The 20,237-nt window shown below is 37.5% G+C and overlaps 1 protein-coding gene across 1 annotated transcript; it reads left to right on the forward strand.

Annotated features, from left to right (window-relative positions):
* The first annotated feature begins 12,650 nt into the window (after positions 1-12,650).
* Positions 12,651-18,866, forward strand: LOC120154715 (G-type lectin S-receptor-like serine/threonine-protein kinase LECRK1). The gene is made up of 3 exons (XM_039166370.1): positions 12,651-12,662; positions 13,734-15,408; positions 18,730-18,866. Exons 1-3 carry the CDS (start codon positions 12,651-12,653, stop codon positions 18,801-18,803), a joined length of 1,761 nt encoding a protein of 586 aa, XP_039022301.1. The 3' UTR covers positions 18,804-18,866.
* The last annotated feature ends 1,371 nt before the right edge of the window (positions 18,867-20,237 follow it).

Raw genomic sequence — 20,237 nt, forward strand, 5'->3', positions numbered from 1 at the left:
CAGAAGTATGTTCTTGATGAGTGCTGAAAATGGAATCTAGTATGGGTTGGAAGGAATAAAGTTACTCCACTTGAACCTGATGAGGTGGAAATGCTTCTAGGTTTCCTAAAAACCTTACACAAGGATTTGTATAGAAACATGTTTCCTAGTGATATCAATGTCTTGTTTCTTTTTGCTGGAATCAGTACTGCAAAGATCATCTTCTACTGTTTTGAAAACAGATGTGCAAGAACTGAATGGTGATCGGTTGGAGAAATTGATGAGTAGATTTAGCGGATTCGACCTCATTGTCGGTAGCACCACTTGTAACAATCTTGATGTTCATGGCTTTAAGCTAGTGATGAGTTGCTTACTTTGTATTCCATGTATTTAAAAGTATTAACATAAAGTGATATTCAGAAATCTTTAAATTATTTCAAAATTATGTTAATTCAATAGAAAAGAATAAATTGAATTTCCAAAAATAAATTGAATCTCCAATAAATTGAACTTAAAATAGATAGAATTGTATCCAAAGTTCTGGCAATCATAAGAATAAAATTCAAATGTCTCAACAAATTACAAGCATAAGTATTTCTAAATTAATCACATTGACACAATTTAGAGTAATGATGTAAGCCTTTGTCTGGAAGATCTCAAACGTTGTCAAAATGCTTGTAGATGTGAAGCTTCTTCCAAACTGTCAAAATCTTAAGAGAGTTCAATTACCAGATGCCTAATATCAACCTGCATTTGAGCCGCCTTTTCAGGTTTTCAACTCAAATCCTTCCTTTGGTTACAAGATGCCCTTTGCGGGTTTTCACCTTGACCCTCCTTTTTTCTTTTTTCTTTTTCTATATTTATTTTTTTTTTTTTTTCTTTTTCTTTCTTTTCTTCAAGCATAATATTTCTTGACAGAATCTGAGTTTATTGGATTTTTCAGAATTTTTCCATCCATTTCTGCCAAGATCAATGCTCCTCCGGAAAAGGCCTTTTTCACAACGTATGGTCCTTCCCAATTAGGCATCCATTTCCCACGGAAATCTTTATGTATAGGCAAGATTTTTTTTAGTACTAGATCACCCTCTTAGAATTCTCTTGGATGTACTTTTTTGTCATGAGACTTCATCATCCGTTTCTGATACATCTGTCCATGGCAAATAGCTTTCAATCTTTTCTCCTCAATAAGGTTCAATTGATCAACTCTAGCTTGGATCCATTCAGATTCATCCAATTTTATTTCTCTCAATATTCGGAGCGATGGAATCTCAACTTCAATTGGTAAGACTGCTTCCATCCCGTAGACTAAAGAAAAAGGCGTTGCCCCAGTAGATGTTCGAACAGTAGTTCGGTATGCGTATAGAGCAAAAGGTAACTTCTCATGCCAATCTTTGTAAGTTTCAGTAGTCTTCGTAATGATTCTCTTGATGTTCTTATTTGCTGCTTCAACTGCCCCATTCATCTTTGGACGATATGCCACTGAATTTGCATGTTTGATCTTAAACTGTGCACAAAGTTCGGTCATCATTTTGTTGTTCAGGTTCAGAGCATTGTCTGTAATAATCCTTTCTGGTAGACCATACCGGCAAACTATCTCTTTCTTTATGAACTTGCAGACTGTGGATCTCTTAATATTGGTATATGAAGCAGCTTCAACCCATTTGGTAAAATAATCAATTGCCACAAGGATGAAACAATGTCCATTCGATGCTTTTGGTGTGATTGCCCCAATGACATCTATTCCCCACATAGAAAATGGCCAAGGCGCTGTCATTACATGTAAAGGAAATGGGGGTACATGAATCTTGTCTGCATATATCTGGCATTTATGACATTTCCTTGCATAATCAATGCAATCTGTGTACATGGTAGCCCAATAGTATCCATATCTCATTATTTTTCTGGCCATGGAAAGACCATTTGCATGTGTTCCACATATTCCACCGTGTACTTCTTCAATGATGTTTCGAGCTTCGCTGGTATTTAAACATCTCAATAGCATTTGATCACTGCTTCTTCTATACATAATCTCTCCATCAAGAAAATATCCAGCAGCCATTCTTCTCAAGGTTCTTTTATCAATTTCTGATGCATTTGGGGGATAACTTTGATTTTTGATATATTGCAGAATATCATGATACTATGGTTTACCATCTACCTCTTCTTCCACACTATAACAATGTGCAGGAATTTCATATACTTGCATTTTGATTGGCATCATATCAACCTTCTGAGTTGCCTGAAACATAGCAGCTAATGTAGCCAAAGCATCTGCCATTTGATTTTCTTCCCGAGGGAGATAATTGAATGTAACTTTTTCAAATTCTTTCACTAATTCGAGGATAAAATTTCGGTATTCTAATAATTTGGGATCTTTTGTTTCCCATTCTCCTCGTAATTGATACACCACTAACGATGAATCTCCATATATTTTGAGAAGTTTGATTTTTCTTTCTATAGCTGCTTTCAATCCCATGACACAAGCTTCATATTCCGCCATATTATTGGTACAAAAGAACTCCAGTCTGCTTGTAAAGGGATAATAAACATTTTCAGGAGAAATTAACACTGCCCCGATTCCTCGTCCCAAAGCATTAGATGCTCCGTCAAAGTAAAGCTTCCAACATGCAAATTCATCATTTGTTTTGACTTCTTCATTCATGGATACGCATAACAAATCTTCATCAGGAAAATTGAAGTTCAAAGGCTGATAATCATTTGATACACGACTGGCCAGGAAATCAGCTATGACACTTCCTTTTATCGCTTTTTGGTTGACATATACAATATCAAATTCAGATAATAACATCTGCCATCTAGCCATTCTGCCTGTCAAAGCTGGTGATTCCATCAAGAACTTTAAAGGATCAAGTTTTGATATCAACCAAGTAGTATGGTATAACATATATTGTCTGAGTCTTCGAGTAGTCCACACCAAAGCACAACATAATTTTTGTATTGGTGGATATCGAACTTCACAATCGGTAAATTTCTTGCTCAGATAATAAATAGCTTTTTCTTTCCTTCCTGATTCATCATGCTGTCCTAGTACACATCCCATCGAGTTTTCGAAGACCGTCAAATAGAGAATTAATGGTCTATCAGGCATCGGTGATACTAAAATTGGGGCATTGGATAAGTATTTCTTAATAATATCCAAAGTTTCTTGACATTCTTCATTCCATACTTCAGGATTGTTCTTTCGAAGTAATTTGAACACTGGATCACATTTGTCAGTCAATTGAGAAATGAACCGAGATATATAATTTAATCTTCCTAAAAAGCCTCTAACTTCTTTTTTTGTGTTGGGTGGTGGAAGATCTTGAATTGCTTTTACTTTATCTGGATCAATCTCGATTCCTTTTTTGCTGACCACAAATCCCAAAAGTTTTCCGGAAGTTACCCCAAAAGTGCATTTAGCGGGGTTGAGCTTTAATTGATATTTCCTCAATCTCTGGAAAAGCTTCCTCAAATTTTGAATATGTTCTTCTTCAGTTCTAGATTTGGCAATCATATCATCTACATATACTTCAATCTCTTTGTGCATCATGTCATGAAACAAAGTTACCATGGCTCTTTGATATGTTGCCCCTGCATTCTTCAATCCAAATGGCATCACTTTATAACAGAATGTGCCCCACATGGTTATAAATGTTGTTTTCTCCATGTCTTCAGGATTCATTTTTATCTGATTATATCCTGAAAAACCATCCATAAATGAAAACCATGCGTGTCCTGCAGTATTGTCCACCAATGTGTCTATGTGGGGTAAGGGAAAACTGTCTTTCGGACTAGCTTTGTTGAGATCTCTGTAATCCACACACATTCGAACTTTCCCATTTTTCTTTGGTACGGGAACAATGTTGGCTACCCATTCTGGGTATTTAGATGCCTGTAGGAAACCTGCATTGATTTGTTTCATCACTTCTTCTTTGATTTGTAACAACATTTCTGGCCTCATTCTTCTAAGCTTTTGTTGAATCGGTTTATATTCTGGATTGATTGGAAGCTTGTGTATCACTATATCTGTGCTCAAACCAGGCATATCTTGATAAGACCATGCAAAGATATCTTTGAACTCTTGAAGGAGATTTATCAATTCTTGTTTTATCTGGACTGTCAGAGTAGTACCAATTTTCACCTCTTTTCTTTCTTCATCTGTTCCCAAATTCACAGTCTTAACCTCTTCTTTGTGGGGTAGAATTTGTTTGTCTTCTTTTTCTACCAATCTTAATAGTTCAGTAGGAATATCACATTCCAGTTCATCCTCACAACCATTGATTTCTTCCAGACATATAGGCTGCTCTAAATTTATCACTGGATTAAATTTAGGAATAAACATGCTATTAACATGGTGACACCTGCAAATTTAAGTCGGACATATTTCCGAAAGAATATAGTAAATTTATGAAATAAATAAATATAAAAATGTAAGAAAATGTAAAGAATGATTGCCATCTGAAAATTTTAAAGAAAGTTCCTTATATTTAACATAATTTCTTTTACAAGATAACAAAAAGTTTTCATATTTTTGAGCTAAACATAAAGATTAGTTCTGAATATTACTCTGCATTAATATTAAAAACTATAGGAAGATCTTCAGTGGTCCAATTGGTGAGTGTTTCTCCAGGAAGACATGGTCGAATCTTATCCAAGTACTTGCCAGTCTTGTTGTTATTCGTGATCATGTTGATAAATAATCCATTCATAGCTTCTTCAACTATGTCTTGATCTTTCATCAACTTTTCTTCTTTAAAGGCTTCAACAAGCTGCTGTTCCACATTAATTGTTCCCCCTGATCTGAATGTTGTCCTCAACTGTGGGAAAGACATGTGTTTCCAAAAGATTTCTCCTCCTTTTAATTTTGCCTTTCTGTCTTCACATCTTCTTTTCATCTCTTTGTTCTTTTGCTGAAGATTGGGCTTAAACCCTAGCCCAAAACGGTCTTTTTTCATCTTTATACTGACAGGAACTGAAATCCCTTGAAGATTCTTTCCTAGACCTCTCCCAGCTTTAGCTCCGATGCCTAAAGTTTGTTGTACTGTCATCTTGGTGCAATCAGACAATCTGGGATATGGAATTTTCCTTTCTTCTGCAACAAAGGTTGTATTAACAAATTCAAGAGCTCGAAAAGAGCATTCAAAAGCCTCATCATTGGTGTCGATATATGGAACATCGCTTGTTACAGACGCAATGATTTCTTCTTCAGCATTGACGCATATTAGTTGTCCATCAACAACAAATTTCAATTTCTGATGTAATGAAGAAGGAACGGCTCCTGCTGAGTGAATCCATGGCCTCCCTAAGAGACAATTATATGTGGGGTGGATGTCCATCACCACAAAGTCAATATTGTACACGACTGGGCCGATTAACAAAGGTATTTCCATTTTCCCAAGCACTTCTTTTTTAGTACCATCAAATGCTCGTACCACATTCTGATAACTCTTCATGTGTGATTGATCCAAAGGCATTCTTTGAAGTGTAACTAGGGGCATTAAGTTGAGAGCAGATCCGTTGTCAATCAATACTCCTGGCAACACATGACCATGACAATGTGTCGTGATGTTCAAAGCTTTTACTGACCCCATTCCGCCTTCCGGTATTTCATCATCTGTGAAGGTTATGTAATTGTCGGCGGCTATATGTCCCACAATTCTGTCAAGTTTATTGAGGGATATATCTTCGGGGATAAATGTCTGATTGAGGATTTTTATCAAAGCATTCCTATGCGCTTCTGAATTCATCAAAAGATCAAGAATAGAAATTCTCGCCTGTTGTTTGTGTAGTTGTTCAACCACACTATACTCACTATGTTTCAAGAATTTCAAAAATTCTTGAGCTTGCTTTTCTGTCACAGGTTCATTGAATGCTGGAAGGGATTCATCCTCAAATACCTTCTGAGGTATTGCCACAGCTTTTCCTTTTGCTTTCACTTGTTCTGAAGCATTAGATGTTTCGGGAGAGTAACATCTCCCACTTCTCGTAAAGAAACCGACTTCGCTCACTGCTTCAGATGTCGATGTTGTACTCAAACTCTGTTTTTTCTCTTCTGTTAGAGAATCAGATCCTCCTACCATTGAAACATGGGTAGTATAATTCCAAGGTACCCTGCGGGTATCTTTGTATGGAAATGGTAGAGGAGTGGTAATGACTACTTTTGGCCTTATAGGTGCCGGAATCACCGTGGATGATTTCACATTAATGATCACAGGATCATTTATTCTTTGATTTGGTTTAGAATCCTCTGATGAGCAAACATCATCTTCTTTTTTTCCGGGTTCTTCTTCAAAGAATTCTATTTCTCTGTTGTTCATCAATTTTTGCACCAAGTTTCTAAACTCAGGACATAGTTGAATTTTATGCCCTTTCTCCTGATGATATTCACAATAATTCTTGCCTTCATTCTGCTTTGGCATGAATTGTTGTGGAATTATACCGGCTAAAGAAAGTTGTTGGAATATCCAAACGAACGGAGATTTAATTTCAGAAATGTCAGTCTTTGCTTTCTTTCTGTTCTCTTCCTGAATTGCATTCACATTTTTATCTCCATGATTTGGCAACGGATGACTTGATGCGGATGGTGTATTGAATTCCAACTTCCCAGTGTTGATCAAATTTTGAACCACCCTTTTGAAAGCTAGACAGTTTTCAATAGAATGTCCTGTAATTCCTTCATGGTAAACACAGTGTGCCTTTGTATCATACCAAGGAGGGAATGGTGGTTGCATGGGAACCAAAGGGTAGGGCCGTATAACATCTGCTTTTAACAGCGAATCATAGACCTCTGCATATGGTACTGGTAAAGGTGTAAAAGACAACCTTTCGTTTTCTTTTCGAGATCCTCTGGACTCTGCTCGATTAGTGTTTGTTTCCTCTTTCTTAACCCTTGGCTGGGTTATTGTAACACTTTTCGATGAATCCTTACTGTAAGAATTTGCATTGTTGACCTCATTCTCCTTTTTCCGGTATGTAGGTCTTTTGGAACTAGACCCATCGTTCGATTCAATCTTTCCACTTTTCAAAACATTTTCAATTAATTCTCCAGAAATGACCAAATCTGCAAAATTTCTGGTTGCATTCCCCATTAGATGATTTAAATAAGGAGCCTTTAATGTATGGACAAACATCACTGTGGCCTCTTTTTCTGACAAAGGTGGTTGAACTTGGGCTGCAGTGTCACGCCATCTCTGGGCATACTGTCTGAATGTTTCATTATTCTTTTTTTCCAAGTTTTGAAGAGTCCATCTATCAGGTACCATGTCTGTCACATGGCGGTACTGCTCTAGAAATGCTTTAGCCAAATCTTTCCAAGATCTAATGTTGGCTTTGGTCAATTGAGTATACCATTTCAAAGCCGGTCCTGTCAAACTATCCTGGAAGCAGTGAATTAACAATTTCTCGTCCTTCACATATCCTGCCATTCTTCGACAAAACATAGTAATGTGGGATGAAGGGCATGTAGTACCGTTATATTTATCAAATTCGGGAGCTTTAAACTTGATAGGGAGGATTAGGTCTGGAACCAAACTCAACTCACTAGCATCAAATCCATAGAACGATTCCGTTATTTCCACAGATTTCATTCGTTCTTCTAAGCTCTTGATCTGTCTGGTCAGTTCTTCATTTATTTTTTCTTTCTCATTTAGCTCATTCAAATCTGGGATCAACTGATCAGTATTAAGATCCCCTATTTTCTCATCTGATATAAGTGGATTTTTGCTTGAAGATGCAGGATCCACTTGTTGATCTTCATGTGATTTGACTTTTTGTAATGCAGATGTACGAGCATTGATTTGTATAGGGGTAGTACCAGAGTGATAAATTGATTCTGGTGGGAAACCTAGAGGATATATGGGTTCTTGGTCAAAAGACACAGGATTTTCATGCATTTTTCCACTGATAGCCTGCCTTTTAAACATGTCCTCTATCTTCTTCATCATACTGTCTTGTGAATTTGCAATGCTGGCTTCAATTTTTTCCAGCTTCATTTTCATTTCTTCTTGTTCTTTATGATGCTGTTCCTCAATACGCTGTATTTTATCCTCCATAATTTTCTTAGTGGCTTGTCTAGTACCGTAGTGATGTAGTATTTCTCTTTTGGCCAGAGTAACTGCGATTGAAAAATCTTTTAATATTATTTCTTCAAATTTTAATTAATTAATTTTAAATTAATAAATAAAATGATAATTCATAGCGAAAATTATGGAATGAATGATGAATGTATGCAAAATGCATGTATGAAAAAAAAACATTGATCCCAAAAAGTTAACTGTCATAGAACAACTTTCATCGGTATACAAAAGTTTCTTTATAATAGTTCATAACTACAGATAAGGCGTAGCTTTCCTATTAAGCTCTATAATTTCCTTCATTAACCATGACACCTTCTTTCCACACTTAGAAACTGGATCAACTTGATGCTCAATTATTTTGGCTTCAACAGCTAATTCCCCAACATATCTGGCAACCTCACTCATTTGAACCATGGCCTCGAACACCATATTACTTCTTTCTTCACTTCTTTCGACATAGAACTCGGTTGACTTTTGCCATTGCTCATTTGTTCCTTCAAGAGTTTGCTCTAACTCAGTGATTCTGACTTGGCAATTGTGCAGAATTTTTTCAAGATCTCTAATGCGTCTTCGCAGTGAAGCATTTTCCTCATTACTTTCCTTGAGATCATTAGGTCCTAGACGAACCTTTTCTTGAAATAATGATTCTTCAAGTTGTAAAATGTAAGCATTAAACTCTGAGTTTTTGTTTCTAGACTGATCCAGATCCTCTTCAAGTTTTGTTCGTGCTTCTTGTGTTCTTTGATTAAGCTTTTGGATTTGAATATCTTTGTTTCTGCATCTCTGCATCCAATTGCTAGCCACCTCCTGCTCTACCTCAAATCTGGTGTTGAAATTTTTTCTTTCTAGCTCCCATTTTCCTTTTTCAACATTGGATTCTTCCATCTTTTGGCCTCTGACTTCAAGCTCAGCAATCAACTGGTTCATTTCAGATTCAAATCCCTTGAACATGATACTTTTCTCGCTTTCAAATTTAACAAAGATGTCATTCTTCATCTCTTCTAAATCTTTGGCTCGATCTCTTTCTCTTTGCATTTCATTCATGATCTCACGGTGTTCAGCCTTGTGTTTTATAATTCGCTCTCTTCTGTCGACCTCGAAATCTTCCATTTTTTGCTTTCCTTTTTCCAGGCTTTTGAGTAGACGGCTATTCTTTCCTTTCAGATCTTCAACTCGTCTTTTCTCAATGTTCAATTCTCTGGTCATCTGTACCGTCGATTGGCTGGGTCCTGATGCTTTTCGGGATTTATATAACTCCTGGTAATCTTTCTGTAAGGCTCTGTATTCATCCTCACCTTTTTCTTTATCTTTTCTCAACACTGCACATTGTGATGAATGAAAGTCAATGTCAACCCCCAACATAGCTTTATCTTGTCTCATTTGCTCTAATTCTTTCGACCAGCCATCTCTTTCTGCTTCAAACTCAGCTTTCAGGATTTCAATCTCTGATGGAACCACCTTGATGCGATCATCCATAGAAATATCCTCATTTTGATCTGGTAGAGGAATATTTTCGTTTTTCCTGATAGATCTCCATTCTTCATAATCAGGAGTTAGCATTTCTTTTGCTGCTTTAGCTCGGATACAAAAAGTTGTTTTCCAAGCTGTAACGGCTTCCATGATGTTTCTTTTATAATTTTTGCTGTGGAATGCAAACTCAGATGACTGTAGTCCAGCAGTGACAGGTACAAATTGACGACCTTCATACTGTCTTATAACCAGAAGTGGTGCATATCCAATTCCTCCCCATAATCCGAGCAGCATTATCCAGTTGTAATTACCACATCTGTAAAAGAATTCCCTTTGGATTTGCCATGGGGCGCGCCAAACAACGTCATTGCTTTGCAGATTTCTAAAGGCATTAATCCACATATCCTTCTTAATTTCTTTCGGCCATTCCTGCTCTAGAAATTCTTTTAATGGTGAGTAATCCGTATTGAAGCGTCGGTATGAAACCCTTTCCGTCCTCCAGAAATGACTACGGATCCAAACATATAACAAATGGGTACACCCTGAGAATCGTCCACCTCCTAGCCTTCTGCAAGCATTTAACGATCTGAAGGTCTCTGCTAGGATAGCAGAAACAGGGTTAATCTTCTTCGGCAGTTGTTCAAACAAGTCTACTACTGCAGCTTCAATATATCCCAATGCTTTTGGGAAGATGACCATACCATATATACCCAGAGCAAATAGATCGAATCGTACTTTAGCGTCTGGATGACTCTGAATAAGCTCTCTGATGTTGGTCCAAGCAATGCCTTCGCTTTCGCCTTTTTGTTTTGTACGGGATGCTACCCATTCTTCTCGTACCCCAGCAATCTTTGCTAATTTAACTCGAAAGGGCTGAGTTTTAATTGACTTTGAATATATTCGACTCTCCAAAGCAACTTCAAGATGTAACAAAGTTGTATATTCTTCAATAGTAGGGACCAAGTCCTCCTTATTGAAAGTGAAGCAATTGTACCCTGGATTCCAGAATTGAACTAGGGCTCTGAGTAATTCATCATCAACTTCAACATAGAGCAAATATGGGATGTCTCCGTAAGTCTGATAAAACTGCAATTTTTTGTTTGAATCCCAACTTTCCCAAATACCTCGCAAATCTTGCAGATCATTTCTTTTTAGTGAAACTGAAGCATAACTGGCCAAGTCAGATACATAATCATCTGGCAGACTATCTCCTTCTTGTCTTTGTAAATCTTCAGCCCACTGTCTTACTTCTGAGTTTAGAATTACTTGACTTGAACCCTTTTTATCCATGGATGAAGGTTTTCCAATGAGACTATTAACACAAGGATCAATGTCTTTTATCCTGTATGATGCTATGCAAACAGAAAAATAAAGAACACACAAAAAGAAAATAAGTTAGTTTAAAGGATAATAACATTTATTTAATTTAAACATGCTTTTCTAAATAATTTAAATAAACATGTAAAATAAATTAACAGGAAAGACATAATTCATTTCTCCTGTGTGTACACCTATTTTGGACAAAATTTCGGCATGACTTCTAATTGGAAGAGTTTCTAAGGTTTTTTTTTATATGCAGGGTTTCAGAACTAGGAGTAAAGGTACCCGAATTGTCCTTGTTAGTGCCCCCTTGGGTTACTAACCCTCAATCCTAGTCCATTACAGACTAAAGTGAATCGAGTTCAATTCGAGGGGATACATTTCTCTATGCCTGACACGGAGAATAAATTCTCACGAAGACAGAGAGCATATGAACCCCGAAAGTTACTTGCTAGGTCTGACACGGAGAATAAATTCTCACGAAGACGTTGCTTTCACTTTCACTTAAAAGGGACAACTCAATTATAGAGCTTTATGTTATGCAATGCAAGTGTTGTGTGTGAGGAGAAATGTTAAACTTTTGACATAAAAATAAATACTGAAATAAAATATTTGCAAATAAAAATAAAACAGATAAATATTATGAAAATAATAAGTAAATATAAAAATTTTGCAAAGATAAAATTAGAAATTAAATATATGAATTTTTAATTTTTATTTTATAGAGACAATTTATAATTGATTTTTAAAAGTTTGACCATCCCCAGCAGAGTCGCCAAGCTGTCGTAACCGGTTTTCGTCCGGGCACGAAATATTAATTTATGGTGGGGAAATTAATGTTAATAAATAATTTTGAAAATAATTTGTGAGTCGCCATCGACCTTTTGGATCAGGTAGGTCGAATACCTAAAAATTTTCTTTTAAAATAGTTTTTAAGAAAACCATATTTAAAAGATGAACTGATCTGCGTTTTATAACCAAAAATTTGTTCTTTTTAATAAAAAAGGGGTTCGTGGTCGGTTACGTTTAGGGAAGGATTAGCACCCCTACAACGCCCAAAATTGGTACTTTTTAATTATAAATTGTCTCTATTATTAAAATTTAAAAAAAATCAAAAATATATTTAATTTATTATTCTATTTATTTCAAAATTATAAAAAAAATATTTATTTATTTAAAAATATCAGAAAAGAACTTCTAGGTGCCTTAAGACAGCTCTTTTCTTTGATATTGATAAATATTAATTTAAATAATATTGTTTAATTTTAAAACATCAGAATAGGACATCCAGTTGTATTAAGACTGTCCTTTTCTTCGATATATAAAAAATAATTTATTAAAAAATATTATTTATTATTCATTATATATATTTATGACTATATAATAATAGTAAAATTATTTTAATATATAACAATTAAAACAATAAAATACAATTAGAACAATATATTTAAAAGTGGTAAAATAAATGAAAATATTTAAAATTAGTGACTAAATTATAGTAAAAATTAAAATTAAAAAAACCTAATTCAAATTATAGGGTTTAAACATGTTATTTTCGTATTTTATTAATTTAGTGACTAATTTAAAACTATATAAATTCGAATATCATATTAAAATAAATTAAAAATATATACTCGGGATTAAAATATTATTTATCAAAATTAAAGGACTAAATATGAAATTTATCTTAAATATATTATTAATACGGTTAATGGCTAAAATATAAATAAATAAATGTAGAGACCAAATTAAAAGAATCAAAAATTTGATTCAGTGACTAAAAGGTAAAGATTACAAACTAAAGGGATGACGGAAGAGGTTAATCTTTTTATTAATTACGGACAGATCCCTCCCCAAAACGGCGTCGTTTGGGGAGGGCTATTTAAGCCCATTCATAGCTGGCCCGAAGGGCCAGCATCTCATTTCTTTCTTCTTCTTCTTCTCTCAAAAACGAGAGAAGAAGCTTTCTCTCTTCCTTCTCTCTAGCTTCCCTCATCGGAGGGAAGCTGGTTATCAGTCGGCCACCGTGGGCCACCGTCAAAACCACCGCCGGCCACCATATCCGGTGGCCGGAAATTATAAATCCCACCCTAAATTAAAGCCTGGTTTTTCCTAAAGCTAGATCCGTAGGTTTTTTAGCCTAAAATACTACTGAAATGCGTAGATCTAAAGTTTATACCTTCGACCTTTGACTTTCCGATGGCTCCAAAAAGGCTCTGATGATCAACGGTTCCCTCGGTAAGTTTCTTTTCTTCCTTTTTCCTTTTGTTTTTGCTCTGTTGTGATGGACTGGGATCGTTGGTAGCTATTGTTTTCTCTGTTTTTTTTCCGGTTCTATTTCTCTCTTCTTTTTTTTTTTGTTTCTGTGTCTCGTTCTGTCTCTCCTTTTTTGTCTTGCAGGTGGGTGGTGGCTTTTATAGCCACCACCGGTGCGGTCATCGGACCGGTCCGAAGAGAGGGCTTTGGTGAGTCACCGGACTACCAGTGGTGACTCACCCCGTAGCCTTGGCGTGGACGGCCGTCGTTAATCTTCTGGAGCCTTCATTCGGGACGTGGCAGCGGCGGAGGCGTCGGCAGTGGGCCATTGGACCACTTGGCAGTGAGGCGGCGGCTGGGATCTGGAAGCATCAGAGGCGGCTGGGTGTGGCTAGGGTTTAGAAACCCTAGCTGAAACCTTACTAATTGTTTTAGGGTTTCTGGTTGGCTGGACCGGTTCTAGTTGGCTTGTAACTGGGCCGGTCCAGTTGTAATTATTTATTAAATAATAATAATAATATATAATATTAATAATAATAATAAATACTAATAATAATAATAATAATAATAATAATAATAATGAATAATAATATTAATATTAATAATAATAATAATAAAATGGATAAAAAATAGTATCTTCACCTTGCACAAACACAGAGCCTGGAGTTATACTACTACAGGGCAACACTTGACTTTTATGGAGTTTTCACTCTCTATTCTTATCCAAAGACTCCCGGTGGTGGCGAAAGCTGGTCCGTGTTCAAGGCTTGGCCAACGGACATATGCGGTACATTTATCGGCGCGGCAAGTCAACGTGGAAACAGATTCGGAATCGGTCCTTGCGGTTATAACAGCATGTGTGAACCCATCGATTGGAGGCCTAATTGTACATGTCCCCCAGGATTTTCTTTCTTGGATGAGAAGAATCAATATGGAGGCTGCAAACAAGATTATCCAAACAAACCTGAAGATTGCAGCCCCGATGGATCCACCATCGGGGAAGATCGGTTCGAATTCAAGTCGATTTCCTTCGCTAATTTTCCGTTCAGTGACTATGGAATATTGAGACCTGCAACTGAGTTGGAATGCAAGCAATCTTGCCTACGTGACTGTTCTTGTGCAGTTGCCATTTATCCAACTTCAAGAATAGATGGCAATGCAACTTGTTTTAAAAAGCAATTACCACTTTTTAATGGGGTGAGGAACAGAGGTACTCTTGATAGTACAGTTCTAGTTAAGGTACTTAAGCAGGATGCATCGAGGAAGAACCCCGAAACACAGAATCAAAGCATAGAAAATCGAGATAGAACCGTTTTGATCCTTGGGGTTCTCTTAGGCACCTCTGCAGTTTTCAGCTTCTTTTCTTTAGCTGCAATTGCTCTTATCTTCTTCTGCTTGTTCCGAAAAAGACTTCACGACTTAAGTGGTGTTCCTAACAGAAGAGATTTAGAGACTAATCTGAGGTTCTTCACATACAAAGACCTCGAACAAGCCACGAACGGATTCAAAGAAGAGCTAGGAAGGGGTGCTTTCGGCACGGTTTATAAAGGAGAATCGCAATCGAGCTACGGAGATCGTGTTGCAGTCAAGAAACTGGACAAGTTTGCACAAGATGGCGAAAGGGAATTCAAAACTGAAGTGAAGGTCATCGGCCAAACTCACCACAAGAACTTGGTGAGACTGATTGGATATTGTGATGAAGCTGAGCATCGACTTCTGGTCTACGAGTTCATGGAAAACGGTTCGTTGTCGAGCTTCCTTTTCGGAGTCATAAGGCCTAGTTGGCAACAAAGGCTGCAGATTGCATCAGGGATTGCAAAAGGCCTCACATACTTGCATGAAGAATGCAGCAAACAGATCATCCATTGTGACATAAAGCCTCAAAACATACTACTGGACGAGTCGTTCACCGCAAAAATATCCGATTTTGGGTTGGCAAAGCTTCTGATGAACAACAAAACTCGAACGCAGACCGGCATACGAGGGACAAAAGGCTATGTAGCACCTGAATGGTTCAGAAACACACCGGTTTCGGTTAAGGTCGATGTTTACAGCTTCGGGGTGATGTTATTAGAGATCATATGTTGCAGAAGATGCGTCGAGGTTGAAATGGATGAAGCAGCGATATTAACAGAATGGGTCTTCCGGTGTTATAGTGAAGGGAAGATCGGAAAACTGGTCGAAAATGATGAAGAAGCTACAAACGATCTTGGGAAATTGGAGATGTTATTGAAAGTGGCGATTTGGTGTGCTCAAGAGGAGCCAATGTTAAGGCCTTCCATGAGGATTGTGACCATGATGCTTGAAGGTGCTGTCCAAGTTCCTAATCCACCATGCCCTTTCCCACTCAGTTCGAAGTCGATGTTAGTGTCGACAAAGATATATAGTTTAGATGCTGTTACGATCGGATCGAATATCGAACCGATGGAATCCCTGGTTCCTAGTTCAATCAAGTATTATATATAGACTTGGCATGCATTCTGATCATATTTGTATATTTTCATGTGTAATGAAAAATAAAGGGCTTTGAGATAGAGAGTGATTAAAGTGCATGAATTTGTTGCCTGTTAGTGTTTTCTTGAGCTTAGGAATTCTGATATGGCAAATAAAGTACTAGTCAGAACCCTCTATTATAGGAACTGGATCAAATTAGTGCTGCTATAGGGACTGGTTTAAGTTAATCCCTTTAACAATAGGACTGTTTTGATGCAGTTCCCATAATAGAAGGACTTGACAAATACTTTCTCCCCTAACATTTCATTTCACTTATTTGCAACATTTTCTCTTTCAACCAAAGAATAGTCCACAACTATGGAACTCGTTTAACATAGACTCATTTGAAGATTTCAAAGGAAGCTCCAATCAAAAGTTGAAAATGTCAATGTCAGGTAAATTTCAAAGTGGGATTATTTTTAATTTTCAAAGTGGGGCCAAACTCACTGACCAGATTTTCAACCATTTCCTCTACTCATCAAACACCTGTAAACCCACATTTGACAATAATGCAACAGTCTAGACAAAGTGCCGTATCAAATTCTCAACATTATAAAGCAGCAACAGCCAACAAATTCATCTTCAGGCCGTTTCAATCACTCTCTAATCTCAAACTTCATTGTTTTTCTTCGTTTTGTCGAACACCAAGTGGTGCAGATTCAGTTATCTCAGCACATTTTCATGCTCAATTTGTTCTTGCTACTAGCTACCTTTGGATTCTTGCAACTGTTGGGGCTCAAAGAAATGTGAGTGTAGGTGATTCTCTATCTGCAAATGACAAAGCCATGGCTTGGCAATCACCATCAGGTGATTTTGCCTTTGGGTTTCTTCCCATTCCTGGTGAAAAAGATAAGTTCCTGCTTGCAATCTGGTATGCTAAGATACCACAGAGAACTATAGTTTGGTTTGCCAATCGAGATCACCCCGAAACCGATCGAGAATAGAAGGTTGAGCTCACTGCGAGCGGTCATCTTGTGCTAACAGACCCTGCAGGCAAAGAGCTGTGGACGTCTCGAAGCGTTACTGGTGACTCTCGAGTGTCGTATGCAGCCATGCTCGACAACGGGAACTTTGTGATCGTAAGCAGAAACTCGAACAACATATGGGAAAGCTTCAAATATCCTACCGGTACCATGTTACCGGGACAAGAACTCGGTGTCGATGGATATCTTTTATCGACTTTGGTTGAAACAAGTTACGGTAAAGGGAAATATCAACTTCGTTTCGATAATGGATCGTTCTTTCTTAATCAAATAGATATATTCACCGGAAAGGCATACGAAGATTACTTTGAGTTCGGAAACGGTTCTCGGTTTGTCTTCAACAAGTCCGGGCATATCCGAATCCCTAACCCAAATGGAAGTCTAGTTCAGGTAGCACCGGTAAATGCTGTTCCGAAACCCGACTTGTACTACTAAAGGGCGACTCTCGACTACTACGGTGTTTTCACTCTCTATTCTTATCCAAGGAACCCCTGTGGAGGTGAAAGCTGGTCTGTGATGTGGTTTAGGCCAAAGAACATATGTCGTCGCTTTGTCGACTCAGTTTTTACATCGGGTAGGGCTACATTCGGAATCGGTCCTTGCGGTTATAACAGCATTTGTGAACCTATCAATGGGAGGCCTAATTGTACATGCCCCCTGGATTTTCCTTATTGGATGAAAACAATCAATATGCAGGCTGCAAACAGAATTATGCAAACTACCCCGTAGATTGCAACCCTGATGGATCCTCCATAGACGAAGATCTGTTCAAGTTCAAGCCAATGTCATTCGCTGATTTTCCTTTGAGTGACTATGGAGTATTGAGACCTGCAACTGAGTTGGAATGTAAGCAATCTTGCCTTCTGGACTGCTCTTGTGCGGTTGCCATTTTACAGGATCCAACTTTAAGTAAAGATGGCAGTGGAACTTGTTGGAAAAAGAAGTTCCACTCTCAAATGGGTGGTTTGACAGGGATGCTCTTGATAGAACAGCTCTATTTAAGGTACTTAAGTCGGATGCATCGAGGGAAAACCCAGCAGGGCCGAGGAACAGAGGTACTCTTGATTGTACAGTTCTAGTTAAGGTACTTAAGCAGGATGCATCGAGGAAGAACCCCGAAACACCGAATCAAAGCAACGAAAATCGAGATAGAACCATTTTGATCCTTGGGGTTCTCTTAGGCACCTCTGCAGTTTTCAACTTCTTTTCTTTAGCTGCAATTGCTCTGATCTTCTTCTGCTTGTTCCAAAGAAAACTTCAAGTGTTAAACTGTGTTCGTAGCAGAAGAGACTTAGAGACTAATCTGAGGTTCTTCACATACAAAGATCTCGAACACGCAACGAACAGATTCAAAGAAGAGCTAGGACTGGGTGCTTTCGGCATGGTTTATAAAGGAGAATCGCCATTGAGCTACGGAGATCACGTTGCAGTCAAGAAACTGGACAAGTTTGCACAAGATGGCGAAAGGGAATTCAAAACCGAAGTGAAGGTCATCGGCCAAACTCACCACAAGAATTTGGTGAGACTGATTGGATATTGTGATGAAGCTGAACATAGACTTCTGGTGTATGAATTCATGGAAAACAGTTCGTTGTCGAGCTTCCTTTTCGGAGTCGTAAGGCCTAGTTGGCAACAAAGGCTGCAGATTGCATCAGGGATTGCAAAGGGCCTCACGTACTTCCATGAAGAATGCAGCAAACAGATCATCCATTGTGACATAAAGCCTCAAAACATACTACTGGACGAGTCGTTCACCGCGAAAATATCCGATTTCGGGTTGGCAAAGCTTCTGATGAACAACAAAACTCGAACACAGACCGGCATACGAGGGACAAAAGGCTATGTAGCACCGGAATGGTTCAGAAACACACCGGTTTCGGTTAAGGTCGATGTTTACAGCTTCGGGGTGATGTTATTTGAGATCATTTGTTGCAAAAGATGCGTCGAGGTCGAAATGGACGAAGCAGCGATATTAACAGAATGGGCCTTCCAATGTTACAGTGAAGGGATGATTCTAAAACTAGTCGAAAATGATGAAGAAGATACAAATGATGTTGGGAAATTGGAGACGTTATTGAAAGTGGCGATTTGGTGTGTTCAAGAGGAACCAATGTTAAGGCCTTCCATGAGAACTGTTACAATGATGCTTGAAGGTGCTGTCCATGTTCCTAGTCCACCATGCCCTTTCCTACTTAATACAATGTCGATGTCGACGACGATGATCTAGTTTCGATGTTAAATAGGGATCGAAGATCAAACTTCGATCTTCTTTGCTGTAATACATGCCTGCCTGGGGTCCATAGTTATACTCTTTGTAGTCTTATTTTTGTTGCAAGAGATGTATCATTTGCTATCCAATGGATAAATTTAAGAACCATTCTCTAATCTCCTTCAAAGATATCATGAAGCAAATCAAGAAGCAGATTTCATGGCAAAACAAAGTATACAAGGATTGTCAAGTATACCTTAACATGATTATATATGAACCGAATCGGAACCGGAGATTTCACCGGATCAAATTTCACTCCGCTTATCGTAACTTGTTCCAGTAAGACGGTACCAGTCGGATATTTGGAGCTTTCACATATGTTGGTCGAGTTTCTGCTCATGATCACAATGGTCCCGGTGTCGAGCATAGCTGCATGTGACACTTGAGAAGCACCGGTAAGGCTTGGTATTTTAACTTGATTTTGACGGTTATAGTCGTTTATCTCTTCTGATTTCGACAGATAGTCACCATCAATAATAATAAAAATATTAGACGATCAATGACGTCAACTGTGGTCGAGAAAATCTGAAGAGAAAAAGATTCTCTTTAGTTTGACATGAGTTGTATGATCATAATTACTGGTCGTAGACTGAAAAATTGGATAAATATAGTCGATTGACAGTAAATTTGACTCTGACAGATTATATCGTTCTATCAGTAATTACATCAAAAATTATTATTGATAGGAGGATATGGATAGAAATTCATTCAAAATAAATCTAACATAAATCTAAATTTATTTATTTGATAATTGAACTATTATCATCTTTAATCTATAAAAATTAATATCCAAATTTAACTAAAGATTCATTCCCAAATTTCAAAGAGAAAAATGAGTAAAAAAAAGGGAAAATGCTTGCATTGTTTATGAGACTATATTATAATCAGTTAGCATAATTGGCTCCTGATCAGCATTGGATCTATAGTTATATAGGTAAATACAGTCAGACCCTTAATATTGTTGTTGACGAAGAATTCTCTTTTTAGTCTAGGTTATGGTTTATATATAGAGATTCTTAAGGTTGGTGTCCGTTGTAGATAAAGATGGAAATTTAACTCGAATCCGATGGATTTTGACCCGACCTATTTCGACCCGACCAGATCCAATAGGGTTGGATTTTTTTTAAAAAAAAGTTCAGGTTAAGGTCGGGCCATATCAAGTCAAGTCGAGTTGGGTCAAATTTTTTAAGAGAACGAGGTCAAATTGGATCAGTGACGGGTTAGATTTTTTAAGAGAGCGAGGTCGGATCGGTCATATTCGAATGGAGAGTGAAAAAACCTCCAACTCGATCTGACCCGGGGATAATAATGAAATTTCTTTAAAAAAATTATTATTATTTTAATTAAGTCCTTATTTTATATCGAGTCAGGTCGGATTTATGCTCTTAAAAT

The sequence above is a fragment of the Hibiscus syriacus genome, unplaced genomic scaffold (assembly GCF_006381635.1).
Source record: "Hibiscus syriacus cultivar Baekdansim isolate YM2019G1 unplaced genomic scaffold, ASM638163v2 tig00111149_pilon, whole genome shotgun sequence".
Taxonomy (NCBI): Eukaryota; Viridiplantae; Streptophyta; class Magnoliopsida; order Malvales; family Malvaceae; genus Hibiscus; species Hibiscus syriacus.

Excerpts from the sequence above, each read along its gene's own strand:
- LOC120154715 (XM_039166370.1), top strand. Across the intron at positions 15,409-18,729 it reads TGTGACCATGATGCTTGAAG|GTGCTGTCCATGTTCCTAGT; the intron begins GTGCTGTCCAAG and ends TGATGCTTGAAG.